Consider the following 23,468-nt stretch of genomic DNA (forward strand, 5'->3'; position numbering starts at 1 on the left):
AGGTACCTAACCTTTGCGGTTGAGTTATGTCAAAGTGCTTTCGTTGCCACATTCGCACTGAGAATTTAATATAGTTTGAAGAAAATATTCTTAGCGTTAATTGTGAACTACGCTGGGTATAAATTGTATTCGAGTCAGTTTAAATACGTGAATGTGGTCTCCACTTCCTGACTTAATTACTTCCAAGAGCGAATATAACTTGGTAATATAAGCAATTAGAAACTTATTTGACGCTGCCGGTCCGCCTGTTCCGCCCCGGGCATAGGAATCGTGAGCGGGATGAGCCATTACGTGCTTGCGCAGAACTTTTCCTTTTAAAAGTCGTCTCTTACTCTTTTAAACTTATTATATTGGATAATTCGGCTAAAAATATGAATATGATGGGTATAACTTTAGTAATTCTAACGGAACGGGGAAAATTCCGCCGATTACCATTGAGAAGTGGCCTCTAAAAGCATTTAAGGTAAATTGCAACTTTATTTTAAGACTTATTAAGAAAGATTTATGTTTTCACGCCTTGATCTTAAAATTGTGGTTATACTTAGGGTGGCCAAAATTTATAGATATGGTAGATGTTTAGAGTCAGTCTATCAATTTATTGTAATATTTTAAAAGATTCTGACATTCGTAGTGTCTGATTCTGATAAATTAATGATGTGTTGATACCTAATCAAAACTTGAGTTCTTAGAAGGGATGGATGATAATATAAAATTGAACTTATCAAAATATACACGTTTCATCCTTATAGTGTCAACAGGTCGTGACATTCGCGCCCAGCCACTTTTGTCAATTCATATGGAATTTTTTTTATACCTACGCACACTCACGTCAGCTGTTTCAGGGCCTTTGAATTTTATTTACAAAATATTTTGATGAGCCGGTTCTTTACTAAACTACCCACCTGAAAACATAGGCGATAGACGATATACTTAGGTCTTACTGAAATGAATATTGGTAATGTTAAATATGAATTCATATTAAAAATAGCTTCAACCATAAGAGTGAGATCCAGGATCTAAACCCCACAGACATTCATTTCCCCGGAAGTCGTAACAAAGTTCCTGGCATCGTAAATAACTTTACATGCCTGCGTAAATATCCACTAATTTAGGCACAAATAAAAGACTTAACGCGAATTCACTCTGAGAATTTACAATGTGGATCCCTCTTGTTTTTTATATTGTAATTTATTACCAGCTAAATAAACCGCATTGCAAAGCATAGTCGGAATATTTTAATTGGGTTGTAGTTGACTTTACATGAGATTTACTTAGGCAATAAGCTTTCACCTTAAACTCAAACCATTGCCAAAATAAATATCACACGTATCTCTGCTTCCAAGGGTCTTCGAGACTCTCGCGACAATTGTAGTTCTGGGATAAAAAAAGATCTAAAACTTTTTAGCCGATTCTTAAAAATGTTAATTCTTAATGTCACAGGGAACTTATGTACTCCCGTGGGATGCGTAAAAGTATTTCTTTGACGTACCGAAACCGTGTTACGATTATAGGATTTTATAAGGAACAAGTAACTATCTACAGCAGTAACCAAATATTCACTTATTACAATTTATCGTTTCGTAGCGCTAGGGAGCACTGAGGAGCGTAGTTGACGTTATCTCTTGGGCGGTGCGTTAAGTGAGCTCTGCTTAACACTGAAGGTAGTTACAATAAAGCCGAAGCGCACAGCTCTATCCGCTCTGCCTATCTACTTGTATTACCAATTATGCAAAGCGTCTTCCGCGTTGCGGTGCGCGGGCGGGGAGCCCGGGCGCAGCCAGGGCACCGGCAGGGCGTTCGCTGTCGCGCTCTTTCCTCACTCGTAGCGAAATAACGACCTCAATTTGCATAACAATGCTCGTCACCCTTATTCCCCACCAGCGACTTTCGCAGGCTACGCGCCTGTGTCCCACCGGACTCGACACCTTTTTTTACTCGTAAAAGGTCGAGCTTTAAATAAGCTTCTGTGATCTAATTCCATTAAATGTTATTATTAGCTCCGCCAAGTGTTCCTTTCAATCAACCGTGCCCTTTTGGTGTACTCTAAACTCTACTGCCAGACGACTTGCCGTGCTGCACAGCATCAGCCCAGGCGCCTTCCGCGTTGCCGCATCGAACACTTCGGTGGCGCCTGTAACTTCTTCCACGAACTTTCTGTTTTAATTGAATCAAAGTTTTCGGCTTTTTGCGGCGAGCGTGCCAGCCACGCACGCTTCCCAAACTTTCTTTATTAAATTATTGGAAGTTCAGAAACGTTCGCCTTTGAACGTGAATTCAGAAACGAAATTGGGGATAGTCGTGAGTTACAGAAAAAGTATTTATCCTCCATGGACTGACGGTAACGAAACCAGCTTAGGGTTCGGAACTTTCTATTGGGATGTTGTCAATACAAATAGAACATAGAAATAATAGTAGCGTTCTATTTCACTTAAATTCCGTTATTATTGCGTCATTTAATCACATTATTAACTGATTTTTAAAACCCTTCTTTGTATAAGACTTGACGAAAATCGGGGACATGAAGTAGATCATTGAACCCATAATATTTATGTTTCATTTTGTGTTCATGAAAAGTAATATATCCTAAAAGTAGATAGATAACAGTCACCTCAGCTAACAATCTCCACCTCAATCACGAATGAGCTTAGAGCACGGCTTGTAATTGTTTCGCGCGCATTTTGCGTTTTTGTATAAGCGCAGGCGCACTTTACGGTGAACTCGGTGCTTAACCGCGCACTTGTTGAAGTGCTGAAAATATGGAAAAATTACAAATTATGACCAGTTATTGTCTTAATATATTCATCACATTTCTAAGAATCAATGTGAACCTGTTTCTTGGTTCCGACAAGATAATTGTTGTTTTCTGGAATTTGTCTTTTATAAAGAATGTCATGATTACTTACATACTTCATACCTTTGAAGCAATTTTTATAAATTCCCATCGCAATAGAATCAACCGGCTGTTGTTTTCATATCCTATTTCTTTTCATAATCACTTCGCTAGTTTCCCAAGTACAAAACATAATGGATAAGAATTTTTCAAATCGGAATTGCGCGAATGATTTGTACAGTGTTTAGAGGCATATAATATTTTGGAGTTAGTGGACTTGGCTGTCGCGAATTGTTGTCGGATTGAGCAATTACCAGAAATGTTTCAGAATCTGTCGAGTAAACAGTTCATAAAGATGAACGATTCTGTCTGCTAACGACTAAGGCATTCGTCCGGAGCATTGTTTTGCGGCGTAGCTTTATCTGGCGCGGAACGAGTTGTCGTTCCAGTAATTTATAGATCTTTCCCCGCCCCGGGCTCGGCGTAACGATTCGGGCCGAGGAGCTAGTCTGCTAGCTGCGAGTCCTCCCGCCCGGTCCCCGCCTGAATGCTATTAACGGTCACGTAATAGACTGCTGACTCCTCACGTCCCGGATTCAAATTTGAGTAAATATGTCGTCGTCCGTCCTCTATTGTATTCCGCTATTATATTTACTTCGAGTCATTTCGAATTCGGTAACGTTTCTTTGGTCCACTATTTTATTTTTTGATGTGCGGAATCGCACAGATGTAGAAACAACGTGTGATTTAGGTGTTGAACGAAGGTTCTAAAAGTTCAGAAAGGTGCAACTCTTGGGGACTGCGCACTCTGTGTACGAAATGGGTTACAAAAATGATACGAAGAACTGAATCAGTAGTATCTTGCAAGTAAACAAACCTATCCTTTTACTTATTAGTGTAATTGGTCTTCTCATAAAAATAAAATAAAATATAAAAACAAAATATTTTAATAGCAATGAATAGACCGATGATATTTATGTTTTATTTTATCATCATTTAGGAAGAGTCCTAAATGAATGGAGAGCCATTAGGGAATAGTCTACTGACATAACTATACATTCCAAACACCATTATCATCAGTTTCTTTCGTGCGTTTCCCTCCTTCAAACATATGCCATTATGTTATGTTACGGTATCATTTAACCTTTACAAACGTTGACGCAGTTGTAACATTTTTGCTGCGTAATGTACAAAGTAGAGTTGACTATATTGAGTGATATCTTTGGCTGCATGAATCGGTATTGATGTGTACGCCTTTTGCGAAGGCGATGGCAACGGATATTGGAGATTTACCTAAGTGTGAAAAGATCCGGCGAAGACTTTGGACCGGAGCTCTCGTATTGAATCGTAGCGCCACATACAATGGCCGTTGGTACTTTCAGTAATAGTTCCCTTCCCTAACATCATTTATCTTGTCCTCTTATATTTTCGCGGAGCTTCCTTTAAGGTCCTTATTAAATCGTAAAAGCCAACGTGGCTCGATCTGCTTTCAGGTGGATTTTGTGATAGTTGGTACGAGTATTCAAGTTTTTTTTTATCTGATAGTGATCGAATATGCTTTAAGCTTGTGCTCACATATTAGTGATTTGTAAGGATGACACATGATCTAAAATATTTTCTAAAAGTTGTGAAGCCTTTTTTGGTATTTTCATGATATTAGATTATCTGATGACTAATAGTCATCACAATGTAGATTGTTAAAGATTAGAACTATAAAATAATTTGTCTTCAGCCTTGAACTTTCTTTTCTTATAACAGACATTGACTTGAGTGAAGTAACTTGCACGTGGACTTAATTTATAAATAAGGGAATTTCTTTCTCCAATGTACGTAATATTACCCTCGTAAAAAGCGTAAAAAGCTACAACGATAGAGTTAACGGCAGGGTAAGTGCAGCCGGCAGGTACGGTGGCGCGATGACAGTGCTATGGCTCCCAGCGGAGCCCTACTGCGATCCTCGTAAATTGCGAATATTAGATTATAACTACGGAGTGCGGCCGGCGAGAGGCGGCGCGGGGGCCATCGCCCGAATATCGAACTCGTGCCGGTTAACATAGCCCCGTGATCTGAATCTGCTTTTTGGCTTTTCCCCATTGTGTCGTTTTTCGACCACCAATTTCGCTCGTTCCTTTTGGCATGATTTGACATTGCATTCGTGCATGCTAACAGTGTTTGCGAAAATTGATAGATTCTTTTTTATTTTGGCGATGTTTGCGGCGGCTGATGGGGTTATTCTGACTGAGGTTTTGTGTTGATTGTATGATTAAGTGGAATTCTTTTCAATTTAAAATTGTTCATTGTTTATAATGTGATGAAAAGAAGTACCTACATAATATGGTACATAGTATTACCTAAGTGTATATTAAACCATTTCTAAATTAGGTAGAAAGTATGCGAAAATAGTTCACTACGTAGTAAAAGGATACCACGTATCAACCGTATAAAATTTAAATGAGCCTTGTAGCTTTTAAAAAGTTATAACCTTTATTATTCATTCAACTCTCCTAAATCTTTTAACATTATTTAACTTTTTACTTTCTTTCGAATATCATAAATACATAATTAAAATTAAAAAGAAACAAAAAGCCCAACACACACTTCAATACCTCCGTTCGACTCGCGCTTTACCAAATTTTTATATTAGCGAATATATTTGAATGTGCCTTTAAATTCGTTAAGCTAAGTAAAATGCAATATCTTTAATATTATCTTTATAGTAATCGCGACAATAACGGCAGCTGTGCTGTGCGCCTGTGCCGTGCCTCGTCCATTGCTCGCTTACGGCTTCATTAGGGCAGCGCTCGACGCAAGCCCCTTACATGCTCCCACACTCCTGTCTACAGTCATTATAGCTCTTGAAATCTCCCAACTGTTTGCCGTTCAATTATACTTAAGTTTTATAGCAGCTTCCGTTTTTCGTTCCTATTTTCAAGACCGTTTTCACAGTATTCACTAAAATAAACTGTTATTAGCTTTTAAACACATTGGGATATCCTGAGTATATAAAAATTCATTCCTTAATTTCATATTGCGCTTTATAGTAATTTATTTAAAGCCTTACTTAAGAGCGGAAAAGTATTGAAACTTTTCTGTAAAACTGAAATTGAAACATATTCGAAATTTCGCTATTAATTATTGTTACTTACATAAATCATATTAATTTCTTACTTGTATAGGTAAACATTGATAAAATATAGTTGTTAACTTCAGAAGGTGACTTAAAAAAACGCTACATCTGAGTTTATAAATATGCAAGAATATTCACACTCCATCATCCTGTTATTGGTAAACGTATGGGGCACACTGAAAACCAGCGCCGTGGCCTTCGTCACCGTGGGCCACGGCATATGCTGAGTGGGGTCCCGTTGCAGTGGGCATCTTGTTGGTGAATGGGTGGCACTGCTCAGTTTACTCTTGTTTTTATTTTTTCTTCTTTTATTATTATGTGCCACTGTCATGTCTATGTAATTGCCTGTATTTGTGTGATGTCCACTGTAATAAATGTATCTTTCTTTCTTTCTTTCTTTCTTTCTTTCAATGCATTACCGGCTCGGCCCGGCCCCGCCGCCCGCGCAGCCTCACGGGCCCAGGGCCTTTGTGAGCCCGCCGTGTAATTACTCTGGGACTATGGGAAATCGCTCACCGGGCACGAGAGTACTTTTGTATTATTACAGTAAATTAATGCAGATAAAAAAATATAGATTACAAGAAGGCATTCCAGTCGATAATGAGGGTTGTTCGTCATCTCGCACCTGTCAAACTCGCTAGCAGGCGCGAGTTGGGAAATTCAGATTTTACCTATTATTTTGTTCGTCAACTCGCACCTTTTCAAAAGTACAGTCAAATAAAAACGAATTGAAACTAAAAACTTTCAGTGTGTCGGGCATGTAGTGATCAAACTTTAAGGGATTCTTTGAATTAGTGCATTTTCGCATGTTAACCGCGCTATGGAACCACTGGGAAGGGGTATCCTTGTTCAACAATGACGTCGAAACTAAAAGACCTAGACTAATAAATGTACATTCGTTTTGTAGAATATCTGGTTTTTCTTACGTTGTAAAATAACTAAAAAGAAGTGAAAATGACATATTTTTTCTACTTAAATCCATTCTTACTCCTTTAAAATGAAATAAATAAATAAATATCCTTAAACATTTTACGCTACGCTTCTAGTCCCAAACTAAGCAAAGTAAAAAAAACAACGGATATTTAAACATATTTTTTTTGTATGAAATGTATGAAACTCGTGTCTCTTTTCTCTTCTACCAAGAGATAATTTTATTTACCTATTCAAATTCAAATTATTTGTTTGCAATAAATAGCCTTTTATTAGGAATTATTTATACTAGTTTCTTACTTATTAAATTAGCGTTTTGTAAAAAGAATTTTACGAAAATTGATAATTTCCATACTAACATTTTTTGTGAATTTTTAAGGAACCACAAATTCAAATTTTATTAAATTTTGTGGGTAGATTAAAACAACATTGTCCTAACCCTAACCCAAACTTGTTATCTAATAATAAATTATGGCAACTATTTCCTCATAGTTTGAAAATGTAAGGCAAAAATGTTTATGTTTTACAAAACTTTGAAGAGCAGATATCTCGAAAACTATACAAGATATACAAAAACTTGACTTACAAATTAAATTAATTTTAATTCTCTAGAAGTATTCATATCGCTAGGATGCTTGGTTTTTTATTTAGATAGTTTTTGACATATAAGCGAAAAACCCAAAAATGGGACCTTCAAAGGCTGCGGTGGAGAACTTTTGATAATGTTCATCCCCTAACTAGCTAATCCAAACAAAGTTACAATGTTAAAAATTATGTTCCAAGCATTTCCCTCTGTACATTTTCATTGCCTGGCCATTTTTCATGTTAAAAGAATACGAATGTATTATTTCAGAAGCTAAATTTATAAGATTTGATGTTCTCTAGTTCAAGCTTGAACTATTTTTTTTAGGATTGTTTGTTAAAGCTGTACAATGTAAATTGTTAGTTAATTGTAAAATTGGTAATAAAAATTGTTGTTCTTCATTTGACACTTTCTTTGGGATATTTAGGTGGCATTTAAAAGAATGCGTACATTTTGTTTCATTATTAAACTCAACTCATTGCAAGTGGCTTACACATTCCTTTAAGTCATTTATTAAAACATTTTTGTAGATGACTATACATAAACATGTCAGATTTCAAAAAGGTGCGAGTTGATGACATAAAAAACAGAAGGTGCCAACTAGCATCTTTAGAGGTGCGAGATGACGAATAACTCGATAATGAGTTTCTTAGAGATTAATTTTAATTTATAATACTTTGATTATTATAGACTCACCCACTCCATGTTGGCAGGATAATTAAGTTATGTAAATATTAATAGCAAATATTAACATGGATCATGAAGTAAAGTGGTTATGAACAGTGTTTTCGAAAATTTTCAGTCTTTATTTTACAGGAATCCACGATCGTGCCAACGTGAAGTGCCATTGTAAAGTGACTTTAGTGTAATAGTTATGGGTTGAAATAGAATGGCTCAGTGAATCCCTGCAATGCACTTTTTAATGTTGGTTAAATATAGGCAGGCATGTTCTCTTACTTTCTATTTCAGCTTTGTTAAGGTCACCGTTTTGCACACCACACAAAACTGACAAATAAAAGGTATATAAAATTGAAACGGCAATTTCATCGAGCATTCGGCGACCGAAAACTCGCCGTAACCCCATTTCAGTTTATAAAAGTTTCTAAATACGTGTTTGTTTAATTATATCAATGAGAATTAAGGTCAAGTTTCAAATAAATTCGGATTTATTCGGGGTCGGCCCCGACCGAAATAAAACACGACCCACACAAACTTTGAACATCTTTTCACCTCATCAAAAATTTAATTTTATCAAAATAAGGTGTTTGATAAATTATATCAAATAATATAATAATATTAATACCAAGATTCAAGTAAATCTGACCACAGACTATACAAACTTTGCTACCCCTTTGCTCCCTCGAGGGTAGAATTTCAAAATGTCCTTCCTTATTCCTTGGCACAAGGGTTAAGTCTGGACGTTGATGAGTCAGTGAGTCAGGCCTTTTCCGTCAACTAACAACTTTAGAAAACTAATAAGTAGTTAAGTATATGTACCTATAATTTAAGAATTTTTTAAGACTTACGTGTACGTATCCTACTAAATATAGACTGTGAATAAATCTGGCTAGAAATATTAAAATTGCAAAATTGTAAGTCCACCAGTTTATAATACTGTCAATCAATCTATAAATTTTGACGATTTGATTATAATCTTAGTGTAATTATTATCCCAACTAATATTATAAATGCGAAAGTAACTCTGTCTGTCTGTCTGTCTGTCTGTCTGTCTGTTACGCTTTCCCGCTTAAACCTCGCAACCGATTTTGATGAAATTTGGCATAGAGATAGTTTGAGTCCCGGGAAAGAACATAGGATAGTTTTTATCCCGGTTTTTGAAACAGGGACGCGCGCGATAAAGTTTTTCTGTGACAGACAAAATTCCACGCGGGCGAAGCCGCGGGCGGAAAGCTAGTAGAAGATAAATTAGAAAAACACTATAATGTACACAATCTTTGTTTTGCCCATCTGTTAAATAACAAAAAGCTATCGTCGTCATATGCGAGTTGAAAAGTTTTGCGAAGATAAATTTGAGAGGGTGTAAATAAAGTTTTACGATGTGTATGGATAACAGGGCGAGCTATAAGGCTGCGTTCCCACCAGAGATGTGGTGGTTGAACAGTGTGAGGCGTGAGCTACTATTAGCTGAAACTGTGTGATAATGCCCATCAAAGCTGATTGGGGAAGCCACGAGAGTGCTGGCATAGTACATAGAAGTAGTGTCCAAAACAAGCTTTATTAACTTTCTAAATACCGAGGGCACTTTATCACACCATCTTCCCCTGTGTCACTTGCACACTATTCTTATTTGCGTTATACGTATCCCAAGTAACATTTTACTCCATTTAAGAGTTCAATAGTCGTTCACATGTACTCCACAAGCTGTGTATGTCAGCTGTATACGAGCTGTATAGCTTGCTATAATGCTTTTATAGAACCAGTTTGGGCACAAATTAGACAGCTTTAAGTTCACTATGGCTGTACATTAGCAGTATAATAGCATTATAATAGCAGTTTAAGTAGTAACATCGTACTTAAGGCTGACTTACGGCACTATATGGGACGCAGTGTGAACCATACAACGTACGTGAGGACAATAAAGAGTAACAAGTGGCTAAATGCACAGCTTTCAAAGTTATAAAGTCCGACAAAAGTACTCCAATGCTACCTAAAGTTCACGTGTGTCTTAAATTATTTCCACATTTTAATATTAGTTTGGTATTTGTACGTGAGTGCCAAGAGGGAAACAACTCGGGCGGATAATCATTTATGCAAATAATAACACGGGTTTTAAATACTTAATAATGTTAATGCCATTGGGAATGCAACTTTATCGTGAAATGTATACATATTTACAGCTAAAATATTTACGCGCCTCTGTAAAAACGCGATATTCATTTTAAAATATTTAAAACTGGCTGAGAGGAAATCTACAATTTTCAGTTTTTGATATTAGATTGGCATTATAATTATATTACGGTAATTAATTATAACATGAAACCAAAACTCAATCGCTCTATCTGCGAATTTTGTGATAAATCTGCATTAATTTTGGAGATTTATTTGGTAAATATTTTAGGTTATGTAGAACAAAATGGTGGAAATGAAATACGGCTATGTGAACTGTTATAACTCCAATTTAATGCGGTGAGCGTATGTTAGGTTCACATGTGTTCTGTTAGAATGCTGTTATCTATATGAAGTTCCACATTTGTACCACTACAGCGCTAATGTCTATAAATTTATTCTAATGTGAACTTATGTACAGCTTTAAGATGTACCTAGTTCAGGTCAATTGTGTATCTTTAATTCTTTCAAATACTGAAATTTTAGAGATCCGCAATAAAAATTATTAATGTCCGTTAAATCGCCTAGCCCAGGTACTAATAGTCAAGTATGAATACCTAAAGCATCAGACGGTAGTGTTCCCGGTTTAAATTCGTTTATTATGCTTGACAATTTATTCAAAGCGGAATGAGGAATACGATTTTCAATAGCCCATGTTCTTATTTTTTTTTTTTGCGAAAGGTTAAATAATTGTCCAAATCAAAATGGTATTCACTATCACAAGAACTGCAATCATCACACTCTGATATCTGGTATATTTTGAAGGGAAATTTCAGGTTCAGGCATAATATTTTCCTCTGCATCATGTACAGAACCACCATGAACAACTAAAAACAGGCTTGGGGAAATGTGTAATAGAATATCACATTCACATTCGTGTTCAGCTTAAAGCAAATAAGAGTAGTACTTGTGGACAAATAAACTGCTATTGATGTTAATGGACAACACATATAGTCCTTTTAATAGCATACAGTGTACATGCGAACCATTGAAACACTTTTGTACAGATAGTAAAAAAAGGTTATTTTAATTATCACAAACAAGTCCTACTACAGCTACTAGCTGTATAACAGTCTAAAACAAGTAAACATAACAGCCTTTGGCTTTATAAATGACCACGTGTGTTCTATTAAAATGCTAGCTCTATAACATCGTACAAGTAGGCCGTTAAACAGCGGTTGCCGTATCTCTACCCTCCTATAATGCTCTTAGTCAGATGGCTGACTAAAGGATAGTTGTTAGAGTATTATAACACCAACAATCGTATAAAAGTATAACTCTACACTAGTCTACACTCCTATAAGTCCCTTAGACAGGTATAGGTGTAATTAATTGCAATAATACAGCTTATACATCACGAGTGAACTGTACTAATGCTTTAAGTACACATTGGAACTAAATGTGAACTCTTAAATGGAGTAAAATGTTACTTGGGATGTCCAGAGTCCTCGTTCTACTAAGCGGCTTTTCCACTAGAGACCCGACTAGGCTTAGAAAGTGTACCTACCGTTCCATTTTGGATTTTTTCCCCACGAATAGCTTAGCCGTCCGCACAGCTTTATTAAACTTAGACTTATTGTAAAACGACTCTCAAAACTTATTTGTTCTTAATAGTGCTTAACTGCTCTACCGTCAATTAGCAGTATTAGCACCAGCGTCTATTGAGTTTTAGATTAAAGTATTTTACCTGTCTACAGATATCTACGTCTATGAATAATATTGTAGAGCTTATTATTAATCCTGTATGTATTTTTTGACTAATATTATGTAGTTATACTAACTTTTACTGCAATCAAAAATGAGATTAAGTAATTCAAAAATACCCTTTAATATCAAGCTAAAACGTTCATGCCTTACCTATAAGTTCATTGTAAGTGTAATGTGTATGTATAGGTGTACTATCCTCGAACGTCTTTTCAAAAGTTCAAAGCGTTGTTTGTTAAGTTGCAATGTGAAGTATCTTTTAAAATTCTTTTTATATACGGCTACCTGGGAAAAGTTCCACTTAGTTTCGTTCGTCGCTGTACCGTACCTAAGTAGGAACTACGCGAGCGGTTTGAAAGTCCAGAATGCTTTTAAGACGTTTTCATAATAAATGTTATGTGATAATATATTTTCTTTCCTATTTGAAATTCTAATGATTTAAGTTAGCGTTTATTTCGAAAAAAGTTTTAAAGCAGTCTGTATTATTGTTTGCAAAAACATAATTTTGGTTTAACATAGAAAATAATAATAATAATGGATTATTTTTATTCAAAATGAGTAACAGTATTTACTATTATTCCATATCTACATTTTGCAATAATATTGGTGCAGATACAGAGACATACAGGATAGTAAGAGTCTACGGTCATAAATATAGTTTTCATGTGTTTATCCCTTCTCAAACTTGACGTGGATTTTTATGAAACACGTGGTTCACACATTTTGGCATGGGAGATGTCCGCGGATCGTGTATCCCCCGCCGGGTCCGCTCTGCAGCCTTCCCTCCCTCGTTGCTTTTGGCTCGGCTCCCCGTCGAGCCGCTAGCTCGAAAACCGACTCCGTGAGCGTAGAGATAAAACGTATGTTCATTTTATTTCCACATTTGTCAGCGTTCGTTTTGTGCCCACTAACATAAATTGGACGCGGAGGGAAACCTCGCAGGTGAATGTAAAATAGCCGGGTTTTCCCAAGATAATACCGCCGAAATTTTACGACACCATTATGCGATTTATTGGCCGTGTCACATTCAGAAAGAATGATATTTCCTGAAATATTTTTTCAAAAATGCCTGTGTCGCCCGGAGGCAATCGCAGCAAAAAACGAGTTCTATAAAGTATATTATACACCACCTCCACCAGATAGGGTAAAGACACTATTTTTGTCCCATGCTAGCTACGAAAAAGTGTATCGTAGTCGACCGATTTGTGAAGTGGACAGGTCGCGCTACGTAACAAAACGTTAGCATAGTGCTACAAAGAGCTACGTGTCAGACAGTGCTACGTGCGATCTCTGCTTCCGTAGTCGGAACGTTCGCTCTGCCAATAACTGTTGTCCTGTACGCTAATGGTTGAAACAGGCGTTCAATTAAACGTGCCAATTTGGTCGGAGATAGCTTTGTTAAACGTTACGCATGGGATGCGCCATTCGTTTAGTTTCTAAGGGTTTTTAGCGTAAGCATGGGTTTTTCTGTCTAGCATTATGGTTTTGTGACTAGAATCCTTATTTGTAACAAACTCCGTTTATTAATAAATGCCCCCGAAAGTGCCGTGACCGTGAGACTTGGCTATATTAATAGTTATTAACAGCAAAATCCTGTACTGAACTTGTAGCTGAAGTAGATCATATCTAATGCCGCGTGTAAATTGAGTGTAAATTAGTATTTAAATTTGCTTTTTATTAAAAAAATTTTAGGTCAAGGTTAAATATCAGTTCCTAATATAATTAAATGCGAGTGTAGAGCCTAATGTTTCGGTCCCAGGTAGGCTTTAAATTAATTAGCATAAATTCAAACATATTACTCTCAGGTCAATATCACGAATAACCCTTTCGCACCTGAATGAAACTATCGTGAGTTTCTTCTTTGAAAAATTATAAGTTCGCGCCAAATTCGTTTCTCCGCGCCAAACCGACCTCACATTATCGTGCGCTTATCGATCTAACCAATAAAAAACAGTTTTGGCGGCTAAATGAATCAGTAGCCGAGAGCGCACCGGAAAAATGGCTGCGTTTCTTGACCCCGTCACTGGACGTCGTAAGTAATATTTAATTTATTGCAATTTTCGTAGGAATTCATTGATATTTTGATTGTATTACATCATTGAGTGTATGATGCATCTGAATAACTATAAATTTCTTCTATATTCTAAGCAATTACCGATTAAATTTATGAAAAAAATACCAGCTCACTATCGTGATATCTGGGTTGCAATTGTACCAACGCATGATCGTGAATTTATTAATTTTTAAGTTATTTTTCGAGATTTGCCATTGAACAACGACCTCGTTTTGGGCTTCCTCGACGAGGGTGACTGTTCCGAGTTGGACTTTGTCGACAACGACCAAGAGATTTTCCCTCCGCAGCCGGAAAATGATGAAAAAGGTGAAGTTGAGCTATCCTCTCCGCCTCACCCATATGTGGCTGCTGGGAAATTGAATATCTAAGAGGAAGTCTACGTCTGATAATATGGATGGTAGAAAAGCAGACCCATCTTGTTCTAAAAAGTCAAAGCAGACACCTTGTTCAATAGTAACTTTCATATCCTAGGATCGCAATGTACTGGCGGTATTTCTTTTTTTTTTTTTAAAATCCAGCCCATCGTTTGCAACTTTACAAGGCGCAGGTTCGGCCTCATATGGAATACTGTTCTCATCTTTGGGCAGGTGCGCCCCGGTACCAACTTCTCCCTCTGGACCGCATTGAACAGAGAGCAGCTCGAATCGTTGACTGCCAAGACATTTCGGATTTGCTTGACCCCTTGGCGCTACGTAGAGATTTATGTATCCTCACTGTGCATCTTCTATCGCATGTATCACGGGGAGTGCTGCGAAGAATTGTCCGGACTTATTCCTGCCGCCACTTTTCGCCACCGATCTACCCGACAGCACTTCCATCCACTTAGATAGTTGGCAGTCCACAACAGTACGTTTCTCTAGAAACTTCCTGCCCCGTACAACCAAACTGTGGAATGGACTGTCGTCTGCGGTGTTTCCGGACGGATACGACATGCAAGCTTTCAAGAAGAGAGCGTATCTTTACCTTAAAGGCCGGCAACGCACCTGTAACGCAAGGACAGTACTGGGGGCACGGCAAACCACATAGTAAAGTTGCACAGCCAGAAAGGCCTTTTAGTTAATTTCTTTGTTTTTGTGTTAAATTTTTGTTTCCTAAGAAACATGAGTTTATCTCGCAAATGAACATGAAAATGATCTCATATAAAATTATGTGAATTTCGTTTAATTTCTAATTTGTCTGTTGAAAGAACATTTACATTCCAATGAAAACAAAATACTGTAATGTTGTACCTAAGCTATAATGTTAGCAATTATTAAATAAGTCTTTTCTAATAACCAGATGCATTTTATTTCATTATAAATATTTTTCTGGTAAGCGGACATTATCATTGCATAAAAATCTCATTAAAACTAATAAATGCACGATCGTGAGTTGGTAGAAGTCAACCCCAGAGCTCACTATCGTGATATCGACTTTCCAAAGTCCTGTTGTACGCTGGATTTTTTTTACTATTTTTTACATTAATATTACCACTTCTTTGCCAAAATAATATAGTTTTCATTGCAAAACAAAGGAACGAAAATCTCAGGTGCGAAAGGGTTAACAGTTGTTTGTTGAGTGAAGTACGAGTATTATGCCTACTATAGTAGATATGAGCATGCTATTATACTAACTCGTTCATACTAAAAATAAAAAAATATTTTACTGATATAAAACATTTGCAACATTTCTAATTTCTATTAATTACCGTACATCCCGGAGATACACACGTCTTGTGATCGATGCGACAAGGAAAACGTCCCCTTTAAATCTACAATAATTAGCTAATGAGAATCGCACTGGCCCCGGTTCTACTTCATAAATATTTTCCTTATTGCCTGTTACCACGAGCTGTCGATAAATTTATGGAAGGGCCGACGTCACCTGAAATTTTATGGTTTCTTTCTTCGCTGTTCAGCACTTATATTTATTACTATGGCACTTTTCCTAAAACTCCATAACTAGGTACGTAATTCTTTACTTTGTTCAATAATAATATATCCCGTTCCGTTTAGTGTCAATTCAAGCTTATTTACAAAGACGTTTTGCAGAAGCTCTTTTCTCGCTGTGTTAAAATGGAGAACCATTTTTGTCAATGACTAAACTGTTCAAAGACCGTTTACTCTTAAAGTTAAATCTTGTCCATAAGAGTGAGAAAACTGAAAATCTTTTAACTGGCTAAAACGAGTTCATTTCAAAGGTAAGAATAGAATGGCATGTTTACAAACCATTTTAAATGATTAAATAACGAAAATAAAATAGAGTAGAAATAAAATTCACTAAATCTAGCAAATAGTTAAGAACTCGTATATTCAACATTGTAATAGTTTAAGTGTCGACCCGAATTGAACCTTCTGACCTGGAAATCAGTTCGTGCCACATTATTGGCACCTGTGCTTCGGCCACAGCACCGATAGGTCGGAAAAACTCCCTATACTCGGCAGTAATCTCGACCGGCACACTGGTATCACAGCAATATTCACCTAATAAATACTTTCCCACCCTAGCATTCACTATGTAACTGCTGAAAGTTCGGAAACTGTTATTGAAAATGCGGACCCGAATAATTCACTTAACTAGTTATTACAATCGAGTCCTGTTTTAGCGTAAAGTTGTGTGCTGTTTTTGCAGATTCACTATATGAGTCATCGCTTTTCGAAGCTTAATATAGTTTTTGTCCATGGAAATACGCCAATTTATTATTACGAGTATAATAAATTGGTGTTCATATCAGTATAAGTTAACGCTGATGCCAATATTTGTTTATATGTGAACTCAAATATATTCAGTAATTAATATGATTTATGTTCTGTTTTTTGTACGAAACAAGAAGCATCACCAGGTTTAAAGTATAGTTACCAGGTTAAAATTATGTCTGCATAAATGTGCTCTCTTTATTTACATTTAAAGTAGATTCCTTGAACAACAAATTTCTTCTAAATCCTCACAATACAACAAAAAACCGGTAGCGGTAATGCCAGGAGTATTAGTCGCTGCTTCGCAAGCGAGAGGTCCCGTAGCGCAGCGCTTTGTGCTAAATCTCACCAAGTACCTACCTACATTAACGTTTTCCGATATCTAAAGCACAGTGTTCACGTTTTAAGAGGCGCGGGGCGAGCGGTCGCCGCCGCGGCGGTCCAGTAGAATAACAAAGAACTGTGTAGTTGAGATATTGGACCACTAATGGACTTCAGGATTTATGGAGCTTTTCAGATCCATGTTGCTATTACTTATCTTAGCGAAACTCATAGTAATCCGTATCGTATTTTCGCAGCATGCACGTAGCCTGTATGGATGTGAATGCGGGCATAGTGCGGGGGCTTACTTCCGCACAATCAATCAAGGCGGCTGATGAGGGTGCACCCTGTTATTGCAAAGCTCGCACTACTTAACTCGTTCAGCCAATCAATAAATTTGTTACCGATACGGATTGGTAAATTAATTCAGATGTAACGTGCATCGCACATTAAATTTCGACGTTCAACAAACACTTTTATCTTGTGTCGAATTTCCATAAATTTAAAAGTACACCAGACGTCCCGTGTTGGCAAATTTCCACGCTATGACTACGGTCGAACCTGTATTTCCTTTTGTCTTTTGTTTCCAAGTTCCCTTCCAAAATTATGCAAAATTGGTTTTGTGTTGTTGTATTGACATTTTTTAACGAATCGAAAGGCTATTTTGAATCTGCCATCATTACTTAATTTACTTAATGAATATCTGCCATCTTTACTTACTTCATTTATCTAATGTCAAATAATAATCTCTAAATATTTTCCTTGAGTTCCAACAATATTATATTCAAGTTCACTTGTAGTTATTATTCTCTTGTATTCATTGAATATTTTTTTAATTAACTGTCAGTATGTTGTTAATTGATAGAGTAAAATTAATGAAACTGAAGATTTCCAGACGTCTAGAAGAGCTGTCCTAGAACGGATTAAGTTATATTGATGTAAACAAAGCTTTGCTAGATCTAAGTTATGGCTCTGTACTCATTTATGTAATGAAAGAAGGAATTAATTTCCTTCTATTTGAATTAAAATTGTTTATTTGCATCACATGTGGTGCCAGGTTATTGATACAATATTAAATTAAAATTGACAATAACCAGTACATAGTCGTACATCACACATACAGTCATAGTTTGGTAACACTCGTATAGTTTTGAGCCTTTGAGGCTTCCGAGTTAATTTTATATAGTGTTTATAAAATAAAAAACTATTATCTTGAGTGAAACAATCACTGAACACTTGTGAAATTAATAATGTTTTTCATCACGCGATTTGGGCTCATATAAGCTCACTATAAAAGCTTGTTAGAAATGTACGGAACACAATAATAGTCAAATCAGAATAAAAAAATGTTTGGTTCAGCAAATAATAAATGTTAGTTTTGAGTAGGACATACTGATGTGTGTACTCCCGCTGTTGTGTGTAATGTATTGTATTGAAACGCGAGTTAGATGTAGATTTGTGGTTATGAGCTAACGTCACACGATGCGCGCCGGCGCTGGCGGGCGGCAGCGGCCTGGGCGGGCGGCGCGAGCCTGGGCGGGCGCTCGGCGCTGCCGCGGTATATGGCCCGTGAGTAATCCGCCCGTAATACTCGATTTAATGGGTTGGAATTAAACAATTAGTTGTTTTCTTTCTGCCTCGTCAATGATGAAGCCTCGCTTGGATGCGGTTGAGCACTGGCTTTTACGGCTTAGGTTACGGTTAGGGTTTACTTCATTTTCGATTATCATTAGTCTAAACCAGTTAATGATTCAGCTATAAAATATTATTCATCGTAGCGGTAGAGCCTGATAAGAGTAATAATTTCAGATTTTAATGATTCCTCCAACTCCAATTATCATTCATCTTACGTATTTCGAATTCGTAAAAGCAAAAGGAATAATATAATACTAATAATATTATACTAACATAACTTTATTATTATAAAGTAAACATAACTTTAATATTATAAACTTATTTATTTAATTAAACACAGCATTGAGATATCAAAATAGCTCGCTTCTAAATTTCAATCGCATTCAGACAAAATATTGAATTTGGTGCTCACAATTAATATTCGCTTCGAATCACTGCCATTATTTTCGTTTACAAGAGGACCGTTGTTTTTACAGCTAGCATTAATTCCGTTGATAAACCTGTTCTTTGTTCATCCACAATAATGCGACGAGTTGGCATTTTAATCAAGGCTAACGAATTTTTAGAGTTAGGTAGGTACTTCAGAAGCGGTGCGATATCGCGCCGTGACATCAGCCCGTAGCGTCTCCCGCGCGCCCCCCGCCGCCCGCGCCTCTCGGGTCGCCACTTTTCGTGCTCGACGCGTTGCTCTTATCTTTGAGTAATTACCTTGTTGTTTTGTTTTGTTATTGTCTGGCCACTGGCACGGTTTGTTTTAACGTTATGATTAGTGCACACAGCGAATGGCGTTATCTCCGCTACGTCGCTTTACGATCCTTTATATTCGCACCGGAAAATTGGTGCCCAACCGTAATATGTAGATTGTATTAATTTTATAAAACATAACCCACCTAAATTAATTCGAGTGGGTTTAGCATGACTCTGGAGTAGATATAGTCGACAGTGCCGCGGTGAAATTTTATTATATCATAAAACAGTTGATTGGGGCTCGCACGTGTTATGGGTTTAAATTAAAATTTCTTGACGCGCTGTGTTATGGGGCCGTCAAGTGGCAGCTACGGCGGGTAGTCGTATATATTCGCGAGCGCGGCGCGCGGTGGCTGCAGCTCATGTGCACCTGCGGATATTGCCGCGTAAATCAAATTTCTTATTTCGCCCCAACACTTATTCCCACCTTAGCACATTTACCAAATAGGTATGTTACCATAGTATCTTCAAAACTCTACATGAATTTGGTAGTCCAACAACCAAAATGAGTGTAATTACTACTTGAGTGTAATAACACTGTATAGTGTAAAATGTTTGTTTCTTTTAATTCCCATTAGGTTTTCCTTTCCTTAGCTATCGGCTCACTTGTGAAGACCATAAATATCCTGAGAGCTTTTTCGTTAAACTAGCTTTACTCTTTAATTTCATTCATTTATTGTTACATATGAGCAATCAAACAATTTGCATCTGTGCGTAATGATATGGTCGCACCGGTGGCATGAATTACAGGCCATAATAGCCATCTATATGCCAATACGATTAATATTTAATGCTGCTATTCTGCGCCGAATTACCCCGTGTCTGTGGTTGAGCTTGCACTGAATTACTGCTTACTGAATATGTGTCGCACATTTCGGCAGAGTAATTTTGTTATCACAATAGTCAGACTAATATATCAGGAATATTTATATCTTCGGTTATTATGATATTATGTATCTCTGTATATTAGGATTGCAACGGCAATAGTAAATCCTTGTTTTGTTTTGTTGGTAGGTACTCAAAGATATGTTTAATGTAATATTTGGGAAAGAAAATTACTCGTCCAACAGTTCCTTGCAAATTAATTGCGGAATGACAGAGCACAATGCTCAGCTCTCTTAATGCACGCTCACAAAGCGAAACTGCTTGGGCGGCACCGTAGCGGCACGCAGCGGCGGTGATTATGATAATGACGCGGTGGCCGCGCTTTTTGCGTCGTTCGCCCTATATTACGGAACTCGACACCATTTTCTGATTTTGCTGTACGCCTGGCAGTCGGCAGCGCATCACCCGGGCTCGGAGCTCGCCTTTCGCTGCTCGCCTTAACCACTCTGAGATGCTTATAAATTATGCAAGTCGCTATAATCCACGCCCTAAACGCCTTCTTCGCCGCCTCAATTATTCATTCGAGCGGTTTGATGTTTTAGAAAATTGTCGCGATACTCCAGACGGGCGATGCTTTATAATTCAGGTTGAATGTTGTAGACGCAGCTGACACCGAATTCCAGCTCTAACGTAATCTTCTTACAGGGATTAGTAGTTGGGATGAGGCAATTTATAATTGATTAGTAGAACATACCGAACGATTCACTTCCTTGTTACTGTATCTTCTTATACATATTTGTTTTCATTTCAGGATTCAGAAGGAGATACACCGTTACATGATGCCATTTCTAAGAAACGAGATGACATGTTATCTATGCTACTGGAGCATGGTGCTGATATGACTCTCACAAACAACAACGGTTTCAACGCGCTCCATCACGCTGCTCTACGAGGCAATCCAAGGTATTTTTAGCAATACACATTAAAAAACAATTAAATTACACATTCTTAATAAATATATTACAAAGCAGGAAAATGCATGTGTGCTGTACAGTGTACAGATAATATTTCGGCATACTTATCTACGAGCGACCCTACATCGTAGACTTTGTCTGAAATAAACATAACGTCGCTTGTTGTCCGACATTATCCCTGGGAGAATGGGTAGTTATGAGCGAGCCTGCCGCACAATAAACTGCTTATGCGTCTAATACCGTGGTCCGAGCGAGTGTGTGGCGGCTTGCTCGCGTGATGTCTTTATTACCTACTTCCCAAATCACGCGTATGCTTTTCATAAAAATAAGATTTTCGGTAGATGAATTATCCCTAATAATTCTCATGGTCTAATAATATAGCGATAAGAATGTTCTTTGTAAGATGAAGTTATGAGAACATTGGGTCGACTCTGAATATTATTTCACCGATAGGAAGCCATATTGATCCTAAAGGATGAAATCGGCAGTGTTAAACTTTCGTGTATTAAAGTTGCTATTCACGCTGCCAGAACTGTGAGAAAAATACTACTCAAATAATGTTTGACGTACATATTTATGAGTACTAATAAAGCACGCCGTAGCTATAATCATGCACCAAAACATTTCGTAGCGTTTCGTAGCACTTACTACCTGCTACGACCGGCGCCGCAGCGTATCTGTTTTAATAGTTTTCTTCAACAACTAACTCTCGAGGTGTTTTACGACGCTTTTAATAAAAGCTAAACATCTTTTTAGACGCCTTCAGGTGCGGCGGGAGAATCTCAGGGTGGTAGGTAATAGAAAGGAGCGCGAGCCAATTGCTTTTCACTCCCGAAGTTTTTAATTCACAAGATAATGGATTCTATCTACAAGCAAATGGCATTTAAAGTAGGGATCTCAGTGCCGATAGGTGCAAAGCGTAGAAGAAAGACGATTTGTATATTAATCACCATGCAGAATGCGGAGGAATTTCAATAATATATTTATTACAGAATATTAATCAAGACTGAATGTTTTTGTGATCTATGTATTTATTCGTAGATTAATAGAACTAAGTTTATCATCGTCATTGCTATGGAACATTAGATATTGCATAATCAAACCACAGTTTTTAAATTCAATGTCAATATACCTACTAGATTAAATTTTTCCATGCTTGAGAATTTGTAGGGGCATTATAACCCGTTACATTAAATATATCAAAAATTTTTTGACTTGTATAAGTTATAGCTTTGCAAATAAAAAAGGTTTTCCAATATATGAATTGGCAAGTTAGAGTTAGAATAATGAATCTCCGCTGCCGAATCGTGCGTGAAGCGGTTTATTTGTGGAGGGTCCGAGGAGGCGCTGGAGCTCTGGAGGCCCGCGCGGCGACCGCCCACATTTATTCAAGTCACGTGACGCGTCCCAGGGAAATAATACGAAATGTGGCTACGTGACCAGTTCATTATGCGGCGGCGCAGAGCGAAGCCTTCGCGGTCACCTCGGACGCCGTCGGTTACTTTCCGTATGTCCGCCCGGGCCGCATATTACAAACATCTGAACGTGCCGCCGCACACCGACCGTACAGGATTCCTTTTTAAATCACCGATAGTTCTTGCTCTCAGTACCCGTCCGGATTTATTCGCCGGTCCCGGGGAATCCCGAAGATAAAACTCGGTAAAAGGAATGTTCATTTTATTGTAAAGGATATCTTTATTACATTGTGAAAACTTTCCTGATTTCCACGTTCCCGTTTCAAAAATATTTCCGATACCTTCTTATTTAGGCTCTCGATATATTTTATAAATTCTTTCCGCGTCAACTCTTTGTATTTTGTTATGTTATGATTAAATTCTTTCCGCCCTCTTTTAAGCCCTAAAATATAAAACAGAGTTTTAAGGCTGTTGTTTAACAGTAATCGAATAGAAGATTGTCGTAAAACGTTGCCGATTTTATCGCGGAATGAGAAGTCGCGAGCGACTTTTCCCATTCGACAAAAATGTTCGTTTCCCCTTGGAAATGTAAAATCGTTTTATTTTATTACTTCCACCAGTATATCGTTATGTCAAAGAAACCCATCCTCTTACGTGCAGAGAGCTTTTCCTTAAAAATCTTACTTATTGATTTTTGTGAAATTACATTGAAATAATTTGTTGACTGCATAAGATGCAGCAAATAACACCAGAGAAGAGAAAGTCATGGCATTATTTAGTT

The 23,468-nt window shown here is 37.3% G+C and overlaps 1 protein-coding gene across 1 annotated transcript in view; it reads left to right on the plus strand.

The window, feature by feature from the left end:
* LOC135087581 (E3 ubiquitin-protein ligase mib1) overlaps window positions 1–23,468 on the plus strand; it is a 172,338-nt gene that overhangs the window by 27,276 nt on the left and 121,594 nt on the right. Inside the window, exon 14 of the mRNA XM_063982309.1 lies at window positions 21,110–21,261. Within this exon, the coding sequence (XP_063838379.1) occupies window positions 21,110–21,261 (152 nt within the window). The remainder of the gene's footprint in view (window positions 1–21,109; window positions 21,262–23,468) is intronic.

The sequence above is a fragment of the Ostrinia nubilalis genome, chromosome 3, assembly GCF_963855985.1.
Source record: "Ostrinia nubilalis chromosome 3, ilOstNubi1.1, whole genome shotgun sequence".
Classification (NCBI taxonomy): Eukaryota; Metazoa; Arthropoda; class Insecta; order Lepidoptera; family Crambidae; genus Ostrinia; species Ostrinia nubilalis.